The 10317-nt window shown below is 42.0% G+C and overlaps 1 protein-coding gene across 4 annotated transcripts; it reads right to left on the bottom strand.

Annotated features, from left to right (window-relative positions):
- Window positions 1–170: 170 nt before the first annotated feature.
- Window positions 171–10204, bottom strand: agpat3 (1-acylglycerol-3-phosphate O-acyltransferase 3). 4 transcript variants are annotated; one of them, XM_049727398.1, is made up of 10 exons: window positions 9613–10204; window positions 5087–5144; window positions 4764–4996; window positions 4459–4628; window positions 4194–4355; window positions 3544–3697; window positions 3352–3454; window positions 2746–2821; window positions 2435–2633; window positions 171–2187 (listed from the first exon to the last, which is right to left on the bottom strand). In XM_049727398.1, the coding sequence occupies exons 3-10, from the start codon at window positions 4939–4941 to the stop codon at window positions 2096–2098; spliced, it is 1134 nt and encodes a 377-aa protein (XP_049583355.1). In that variant the 5' UTR covers window positions 4942–4996; window positions 5087–5144; window positions 9613–10204; the 3' UTR covers window positions 171–2095. The 4 variants fall into 4 exon arrangements, with proteins under 4 accessions (XP_049583355.1, XP_049583358.1, XP_049583356.1 ...); XM_049727401.2 differs by lacking the exon at window positions 9613–10204 and adding an exon at window positions 9400–9502; XM_049727399.2 differs by lacking the exon at window positions 9613–10204 and adding an exon at window positions 7401–7910.
- Window positions 10205–10317: the final 113 nt, after the last annotated feature.

Here is a 10317-nt window from a genome sequence, read left to right as displayed (position 1 = left end):
ATTGTTCCACTCTGGTGGACCATTAAATGAGTATGGTGGCATTTGTGAATGGTGGAATGCATGTTTGCTGAAGGATGATATGAGGAAAAGATGGAGATCAGTTAGTATGTGAGTCTGTGCTGCATTTTTGAGACAAACACAAACTCCAAAGAAAATGCACTGAGAGTTGCTTTGTGATTCAAGTCTTTTAATAACAGGTGAGGGTGGGGTGGGGGTGATGGACCAAAAAACAAAAACAAACAAAAATAAAACAAAAAACGCAGATGACTCGAGAGGAATGCGTGATTATCGTAAATTCTTTTTAAAAACATGGTGGTGTCAGATTTCACTTTTGTTGACCAAATAAAAAAAACATCCTGTGCCAAACGCCTGCGTCTCTTCTGTGATAGAATTGCAGGAGAAGAAGGAACTCTGCGACTATTCAGCTGGATCTTTTAAAATTATTCTGCAGTAGTTTTAATACACCAGTGAATCATCTTCCTCTTCATTTTCTACTCGGTATTTTACTACGAGCAAACTTTGATCCAGCATAGCTCAGGGGCTCAGTCAGTCAACACAAATCAGAAGAAGCAGTCTAGTTTTAAGGCTTGCATGAAAATCTCAATGGATGGTGAGAATGGAGGAAGTACGTACGTAAAAAAACTTTGGACGGACGCTACATGTGGCACAGGAGGGAGGTGGAAGGAGAGTGGAATATGTAACGTGTTGGGGGTTACTCGTGACTATATAACTAGGACGTGTGGAAAATATCCGTGTCGTTTGACATGGTCCAAAGTGGTGGAGGTGAGGGAGGACGCGGGCCCCTTGCCTGAGCAAGCTTGATTTAAGGCAAAGGTTAACTTAGCACTACGACTACAGTCTATAAGTGGCCAGGCAAATTTTATGTCAACAGCTGCGTGAGGCTACGTGGAGACAACTGGTGACCTTTAGCCTGGAATCTGGCAGAACAACCCCCACACACTCTTCACCTGTCATGGTTGCCGGCTGACTAGTGTTTGAGGGGCAAGGGGGAGTTGTTTGAATTAGAAAAATAAGGATGTTAGCTCTGGAACGTATTATTATGGAGATGATTGATTTCAAAATGATTTAAAAAAAAGTCTAGCGCATCTGATTTTTGAGATATTTACATTGTTTTTTCAAATTTGATCTATAAAAGCTTGTCAGTCGATATGTGCTGCTGCACCTTTTCGTGTTCAAATATCCATTGCGGTTCGAACACAGCACCTGTGCTAGTGATTAGCCTTTCTATGGCATATTTCATTGTTAGCATAAAGCAAAACAAATGGAATGAATGCAAAGCTATGTAAATGTTTTAAATACACAATGTAATTCTTTTTTGGTTTAAAGTTTTGTTTGACAGTAAACTAAATAGGAGCAGCGTTAAACATTTTGAATAAAATAACAATGAAGTAAAATGATTTGTTTTATTAATTTCATTCTATATGCTACTTACAACATGAAGAGCATTTAGTTTCGGAAAATGAATTCCAGAGCTTTAGGTCAGGTATGCCAGCTTGCACATGCACAGCCCTTTTTGAAGAACCCCCTCGCCCCCTCAAAAAGGGGACCAGGTCATGATGATCACACAAAATGATTACAAAAAAATTAATGGTCATGTTTCCATGGTATAGTGAAGTTTTTGCTTTAAAAAAAAAAGAAACACAGGCGTGTGAAAGGGAGACAGGGGTGGGGGCACATGGATGGAGGGCCCTGTTCTGACTAGAAGAACACGGCCGCTTCCTAATTGGGTGACGACGGACAGTAAATGTGGTTTGTTGGGGAGGTAGTGCAAAGCAAGACGCAGGTTATGTTTGTGGCCTTCCACGTGACTGCAGGTAGGTTAGGAGGTGAGAGGTTTAAAATCGGCAGGATTAACGGGGCTTGGCTGTGGAAAACGGGTCACTACTTGGCTTTAGATGCAGTACAGCATCTCCCCCTCCTCCCCTCCCACCTCATGTCTTGTTGACCTCCGGTGAATTTACTCTTTAGGGTTTCTAAGTCTGCTCTCTATTGTGGTTTCACGGCCGGGTCTCCCCCTCCCGACTTGGTGACCAATTGGACGGCAGGAGGAGAGCGGGAGTCAGTCTAGGGTGTGTTAGTTTTGTTTCTTGGCCTCCTGGTCACCATAACTGGAACCCGTCTTGTTGACCTCCGTGACGCCGATCAGGCGACGGATTGCAACAGAGGCTGGGGAGAGAGAGAAACAATAAACACTCAGCAGAGAAGACTGAAATAATGGGAAAAAGAAATCGCTAAGCATAAAACCAAATGAGGCTTCAATATGGGTGAAAAATCAAGTTCTTGTCTGTGTTCTCAAAAGCTATGTGCATGATCTCATATCTTTACGCGTCTACATTTGCCAACACGTGCGAGCTGTAAAAAACACTGCACAGTTTTCAAACTTTGCGCAGGGGTCTTTAACCGTTAGCCGTACCTATGACGAGGAAGATGATGAAGCCGATAATGAGCAGCGGAGAGCCGCTGACCGCCACTCCGCATGCAAACTTGATAAGTGGTGAAAGCAGCAGCATGGCCCAGAACAGGAAGTTGAGCAGTGTCCACAGACGGCGAGGAGGGATTATTGTGGGCCCCGGGAACTTGCCTTCCTTGCTGTATGTCTCCTGTAAGGCATCCTGGCAGGGGGGAAAAAAATCGTGAGCAACAACTGGATGCATTTTCTCACATTGGAACGGGATGAAAAAGGGATGACCACACTTGTCATATGTGAATGAAACGACATACTACCTTCTCCTGGTAGAGCTTATGCAGCCAGTTGGCACACTCTGCCTCGTCTTCTGGGATCTCTTCCACAGGGAAACGTCTACAGTGAAGCGGAAAACAAGAACAAGGCCTAGAGTTACAAGTCCACTTCCATAAAGATAACAAAAGAGGGCATCCGTAAGCCTTACGATGACAAGTGCTACAGAAAACGAATGATTGGGTGAACGTATAGTGAAAACAGTGTGAGCAGTAGCACTTTACAACCACTAGGGGGCTCCCTCAACTAAAGTAAATGACTTCATCAGCACGCTCTGGAATTATTATTTCACAAACTGATTCATATTCTGACGCAAATGATTTTCTCTGGTTCCAAAGTGTTTCCATGTTCCACTCTCGACTGTCTTTTGTATTACTCAACAAGATTATCATCAAAAGTGGTAATATTATTGTATAGCTGTCATCATTTATTTGCCCTAGCCAAATTTATGCAGTTACGTTTAGGTGGAAAAGGCCCGTGAGAAACAACAGCCACATGAGCAAAGGGGCTCGTATTCAGAAACAATAGCCACATGAGGGCAGGGGATCATATTCAGACAAGGCTGTGGGCTCGTATGAGTGACGCCTTCTCACCTTACGCTCATGTCAGCTTTGTATTTCTTGCCGTTGACGATGCCCAGGAGAGTGGGGGTCTGCTTATCTTTGAAGTTGAGCGTCACGTCATAAACGGCAGTCACTGTATTTAAAAAAAAAAAAAAAGGGGGGGGGGGGGGGGGGGCAAATAAGAAACGTTGCACATGACGTGTGTGTACTTTTACACCGTACCTGTGCCTTTCAGACATCGCAGCGTGGTTGTGAAGCCCTTGGTGCGTGGTAGAAGGTGATATTTGAGCTTGGGCAAGCCTTTGCTCTCTGCTACCTGCATGCTTATTTGGTGCTTCTTCTCTGTAAAGCGGGTACCTTCGCAATACAGCAGGAACTGAGGGCGAGAGCATTTGCCAAGTTAACACATACAGAATACAACTCTGGGATTGTTTAGGCTCAGTGTGGCATTTTTAAGGAGGAAATTCTGGGCTCAAGGACAAAACAAGTCTCCTGCGGTGAGATGTTAAGTACAGCTGGAGCGCTCAGAGAGCTTCATTTGTATACGAATGGCAAGATAAAAAGTAGGCCAAAAGGGAAGAATTTATTTGTTCCCTGGAAGACATTTTTTGATATTCAGTGGTCATTCTGCTTCATCTAAAATCTATATTTGTAAATTTGGCTGTGATGTCAAACTGCAATATTATGTTTCTGTTCACAGCCAAAAGCAGGTTGATTAAAAATGACTAGACGAGATAAGGCCATTTTCATCTAGCCTACAAGACTTAAAGTCAAATGCTTATTTGCCTGACGGGAACGTTTTACCTGATTTTGAATTGTACTGAAGTTTGCAGATTTGAATTGAAATTTGAAATCTGTTGATTTGCACTCACCCACATATGTTCAGGGTAGTCCTTAAGCCTGTTAAGTCCGCTGAAGACAGTTTTGCGGTCTTCTTCCCACTTTCTTTTGCAAAATACGATTTCCAAGAAGTACCAGGTCCAGCCAATCAGAGGGACCTTCAGCAGCTCATGCTTGGCTAAGACTTTTGAACTCTAAAGGGAAACGGAGGCAACTGTCATTTCTTTTCAAATCATGACTGTGGTCAACCATTTTAAAATGTGCTAAATGACTGCAAATAACATCAATCCAACTGACCCCCAGGATACCGTATCGCTCGCACATGGTCCAGCCACACAAGAAGTCGATCTCATAGTTGTGGTTGAGGATGATGATGGCGTGTTCCTTGCCAAATTTGTCCACCGTGGCCTGGTCCGTGTATAAAGTGCAGTCGGTGCCGGACCACCACTCCAGCAGCATCACCAGCTCTGTCCAGAAACAACAATTTGAAAATGGACCCTCTAAAGCAAATCTCCTCAAGTTCATGCAAGATGGAAGGATCGACGGGTGTCCAAAAAATATTTCCTGGTTGACCACAAACTACAGGAATCTAATCTACTCACGGCTCCAGAGCGAGTAGGCGAGCCGGCAGTTGATTCTGCGATAGAGCTGCTTGTTGATTGGCCAGATGACGCACGTGCACAGCTGGATGAAGTTTATGATGAGGCCGCTCACCACAAACACAAAGCCCATCAACAGTTGAAGGATGAACAGGCTCTTGATGTAGGCCAGGAGAGCCATGATGCAGAAGGCCTAGGGGAGCTGAGGAGGCTCCTCTCTATACACGATGACCAACCTAAAGGAGGAAACACACACAGGGTAAGAGAAGAATCATTAAAAAAAAGAATTACCATCAATAACAGAGAAAATGAAGTCATTTCCTCACCACGGTGGTCTCCTTTTACAAGCCTCGTTTGCACGGTCCTTCGGCCAATACTACAGTCCTGAAACCAGAGATTTAATTAATGATAAGGAGCTGAAAAAAAAAAAAGGCTTTTGAAAAATGCCTGTATTTGGTCATATTCAGAAAATGAATAGCTACCAATAGGACCAATGATGCTGACTACACTGAAGTCTGCCAAGGCTATTTCCTGCTTCTCGCAATCTATCTTAGCTTCACACTCCACAGAGACACTGAATTTGACTTACATCTTGCTGATAATCACCTAGATTGCCATCTTAAATTACAGATGTCAGCGACTGAACAAGTACCCGCCATAGCTCTTGCTCAGCAGTAAGAAATACACCGTTGCTGTTGTTGGCAAAACAGCTCTGTCATGCTCCAGAGAAAAGAATTGCCTTACACACAGAACACATCAAGATATAACTACCATGAAATAAGAGCTGGAATTCTGAACTTTGCTCTCACATTTGTCTTCGGATCTGACACCCAGAATATCGTTAGTCTACAAGCAAAACAAAGGAATTGACCTTGCCATTCCAATACGTTATCGCGACGGTGTTATAGTTCAAAGTTGACTGATTGGCTGGTGAGCAGTGCCCAGATCACCCATGGCACTAATGAGCACAAGGGCTACGGAAAATAAGACAGATGGATAATGAAAAATGGAATAAAAATTGACCGCCCCTCCCTTTTATACAAGCTGTACAAACTACAGGCAGTAATCAGTCAATTTTAATGGGCCACACTTGCACGTTCATTACATGAGGACATTCTTTCTATATTCCAGGACCGTGACATTCTTAGTGATAATAAAAATTAACAGCCACTTTATGATTGAACCATTTTTTAAAAACGCCAATTAAAAAAAGAAACATTTACTGCCATGAGTTGCCCCTTCTTCATTCTCATACATAAACTGCAGATGTCATGGGGGAAAAAAAAAAAGAAAAAAAAATCTGCACACAAATGAAACATTTTAAAGAAGAGCTAAATTTTTGTTTTACCTGACATTCCAATGTGTAGGCTAACAATTTAACACAGACACTGATTGATTGCAGTCATACAGCAGCAACATTACCTCAGCTCGGTCGACGCGTCGTGGCAAAGACAGAATGCGTTCGAGTGATGAAATATTGTCACGTGATTCTCTGTGCTCCAAGTCACTGCATGTCATCAAGTAGTGATCCGTGTTGGCGTAATGACCTTTGTGCTAAACGGGAGTGCTCGAGTCAAGTTGGTGAGGTCTGAAAATGTCATTTTGATGGGAGTATGTGTATCTTATCGCCGATCTCTTGTGTACCTTATCTGTTTTGTTGTGCAACATATACCACAATGTTGTAACATTTTTACAACAAAATAATATCGTTTAAGATTTCAGGTTTTATACTGATGCACAGTAAGGATGTTTCTAACAAGTTTGTATATGTCTTGGACTACATTGACACATACTAATTGAAATTGAAATATTTTGGGGGCGAGTGAAAGAAAGATTTCCACACTTGCCAAGACCTTTGTTCTCATTTCCTCTTGACACACTTTTTGACCTAGCTCACATGCGTGTACTTTGGACACTTTGCCTGCCAAGGAAAAAAAAAAAAAAAAAAAAACGGAAGCAGCAACTCATAGTGCCTAGTGAGAAAGGTGCTTTTGAAGAAAAACTGAACATTTAATCGGGGCCTCTGAAAACAGGTTCACATTACAAAAATCAAACTATCCATAGTGAAATTAAGAAAAAGAAAAGACTTGCTGCAAACACTTGAACACATATGGCAACTTCTCTTGAGTCAATTGTGTCTCCTGCATCCTTTACCCAGATTTTCTTGCCAGAACTTTGCAAGGTCAAGATGGTTCTCGTCATGGGTACTTTATTTATTATCAAAAGACTTTCAAAACAGGACACCCATTTTTGGTGGTGAACGCAAGTGGCTCAAAATTATCTGGGTCTCTTCCTTATTTTGTAGCACCGCAACACATCTGATATTTTTTATCGTCCTGATCTGAAGTTTGTCTTCTTTCTGTTTGAGAACACCTCCTTGAGAGATGCCAAATATCGTAGTAAAGATAATTAAAACAAAATACTAATATTAACCATCTGAAATAGTTTCTCAGTACAGTTTCATCTGCAGAAGCAACTGAACTTGACGGAACGATTAGTCGCTGACTGGGTTAAAGCTACTTAGAGCTGGACAGCTGTTTGTTCCATTACCAACAAATAACCAGCAGTCGCTTGAGTGGAACTTACACTCTGTCTACTTTCCTACTTTTGAAATTCACCAATATCATTAGTATAACTCACCAGTAGACATAGTAGGCCAGCGCCACAAGCACCAGCGCCCCACAAATCCCAGTGAAGATCATCACAGCACTCTGGTTTAGCATTTTGGCGGATGGTGGTTCACCAAATGAGCGCCAAGATAAAAACAAAATACCGGCAGTGAGCAACAGCAGCAGCAGGTACTCACAGGCTGCTCTACTCCATATCCATCATAATCCAACCGAAGGAAAGAGATTATGATGACAACAAGAACACCTGTTGGAGGAACTGCCTGATCAGCAAATAATTACCGGCAACCAAAGAAGCCCCACCAAAAAAAATAAAACAACAAAAAAATGTTGACTCTAATTCAGAGCAAGCAGGAAAAAAAAAACAAATATCCACTGTAGACTGCAAGTAGATTCAACTAATGGACGAAAGGTAGGAGGTAGGCACACGTCCCGTAGCAAACGGCTGACTGTATTCTCATTCCCTAATCCAGTGGATTAGATTAGTGACGATTAGCGAGCGACAGGCATCCTGGATATGTCGCGTTTCATTACCATTAACCAACATTGCGGAGAGGAACAGTTGTCTGGCAGAGTTTGACAGCCCATCTTGCTATTGGTTGTCTTGCTAGCATCTCTTAAATGATCATTTTGCTTACGACCCAAGGCCCAAAATATCTTGATGGCTACAAAACGTTGAATTGTTGTAGTTCTCTTCCACCCCATGTGTCCTGAAGAAAGTAGTCAGTGATAATATATTCAGAAATATATAACTGCTGACTTGAGTTGGCAACATCTGCCAGCAGGACTTGTCCGTGACTGACATCAAAGTTGTGATTTGCCGCCAAAATAAACTACAGTTAGTCACATTTAATTTTATGATGTGACTTTAAAAGCATTAAGTTTATTCGTGCATTATATTGATTATGTAAGTAGTATTGAGGCAGACCTCCACACATGTAACCTTCGTCGCTTTAACACCTTATCACAGAATTCTTTTGGACTTTGAAACCACAAAACGTATTATCCAGTATCTGTTTCACAGAAATAATGCTTCAGCTCAAAAAGATAGACAAGCTAAAAATCCACTTCAGATGGTCCCAATGTTGGAAGTAGGTTTAGACTGGTCAGTGGGCATATTTAATTCTTGAATGTTCAAGTGGTTGAGTGGTAGGTACATCATTAACTTTTCCATTGGTAGCATAGGTGTGACCAACTTTCTCTGTTGCACTGGCAAATAATTTGTCAAAAACTTACAATAAATTCTGTACTTTGAGAAATAGCTATAGTGGGGCCTCCTAAGACCACCCTCCCATTCTTACTAATGTTTTTATTAACATGTAGGATCTGAGTTAATTTGTGCAGCAGTTTCAAAATGGTTGGTGAACCCTGGTTTGCACCCACTAATTGACCCAAGGCTATTGTTGTAAAAAAAAAAAAAAGAAAAAAAAAAATGAAAAAAGAGCAAGACATCTTTTCTATAATTACGCAACAGTAGAAGCATCACCCCCCCCCCCCCCCCCAAAAAAAAAAAATGTTGGTCTAATTCCAACGTGTGAGTCAAGTTAAATGGCATTCGAATGTCCTGCAAAGGTTCCACTGCACGGTAACGGCAACAAGCATTTAGCTGTCACAACAACCGCATGATGAATGACAAATCTGGCATATTATTTACACACCACTTCCCCTTGCTCTCTCTATCAAACATCACCTGTAATTGTCTTGGAATTAGATCGTGACATCGTTCAACGTCAGTAGATCTGCACTCATACGTTGTTTTACACTATTTTTTGCGTAAAAACAAGTTGACTTGGCATCGTTAAGACCCCACACGCTACTAGCATGCCGGCCAGCCGGCGGTCATATGGTGAGCCGTAAACTGTGATCCATGTGCCGGAGACGTCATACTCCATTCTATGAACTCTCAGTAGAAAGCAGTTAGGTTGCCTTCCATGACAAATTATAATATTAATCGAGCTGTTTGGAAGCTATTCTAAGACAAATGAGTGGCGCACACGAGCCCTGCACCTTACCTTGAATGTGTAGAATTTACCCCAATAACTTCATCGACAGAAAAGTAGCCACTATCCGACTGGGTTAGCATGTTAGGACTTTTTTTTTTAGTAAGAGAATATTAAAAACAAAGGGTGTGTGTTGGTCGTGCGGCTTCCTTGCTAGCCTTCGATGCTACGCTAGTTAGCTAGCTAAAGCTAGCTGACAGTAAGGCACATTCTCAATAGGCTTACCTGACAATTGATCACTTTGTACTGAAACCAGCACCGGAGATTCGGGAATACTTCAGTCAATGGTTCAGGGCCTGGTCAGGTTGTGGGAAGAAAAAAAACAACAACAAAAAGAAAACAACTATCGGACCCCTTTAGAGAGCACACTACAGCTCAACGACGTGGGTTAACGTAGATGTTACAAAGATGACTTGAGGTCATGCGATTTTCAAGAGCACCATTGTTTGTCGGTGAAAGCGCCACATTTCCTCAAAGCCCCCCTCTGAAGATGTCCATCCGGTCACTCCGGACCACCCTCCCCCTCACCAATTCTCACAAAACGCCCACAATAATCTGCAAAACACCTGCCCTCTACAATAATACATTCACCACTTAGCTTGTTATTACTTCCTTCGTTCCATTACCAAAGTGGGGTGTTTGTTCTTTTAAATTAAAACTTTTAAAAAATGCACAGAACCCGATCCCTGTTTGTTTTAATATTACACATGTAGTCTGTATTTGGTGGGAAATAGACCAAGCTATTTAAAAAAAAAATTCATATCTCTTTGATACGCACGTATAATAATTTCTAGAGCGCATATCCCATGGATAAAGTTTATTCTTCTCTTTTGTTGTGCACAATTCTAGACCTCGTCTGCCCCCTGCTGGTGTTTCAGCACATCTGCGTCTTAGAACCAAACCAAGTCACGCATTTGATCTCACTTTAAA

The sequence above is a fragment of the Syngnathus scovelli genome, chromosome 8, assembly GCF_024217435.2.
Source record: "Syngnathus scovelli strain Florida chromosome 8, RoL_Ssco_1.2, whole genome shotgun sequence".
In the NCBI taxonomy this organism is placed as follows: domain Eukaryota; kingdom Metazoa; phylum Chordata; class Actinopteri; order Syngnathiformes; family Syngnathidae; genus Syngnathus; species Syngnathus scovelli.
Note: the sequence above shows the minus strand (reverse complement) of the source record. Positions and strands in the feature narration are given on the sequence as shown.

Coding starts and splice junctions, on each gene's coding strand:
- agpat3 (XM_049727398.1), bottom strand. CDS start 4,941: ATGGCTCTCCTGGCCTACATCAAGAGCCTGTTCATCCTTCAACTGTTG. Junction 3,698..4,193: donor ACTACCCTGAACATATGTGG/GTGAGTGCAAAT, acceptor TCTCGCCCTCAG/TTCCTGCTGTATTGCGAAGG. Junction 2,634..2,745: donor ATAAGCTCTACCAGGAGAAG/GTAGTATGTCGT, acceptor CCCCCCTGCCAG/GATGCCTTACAGGAGACATA.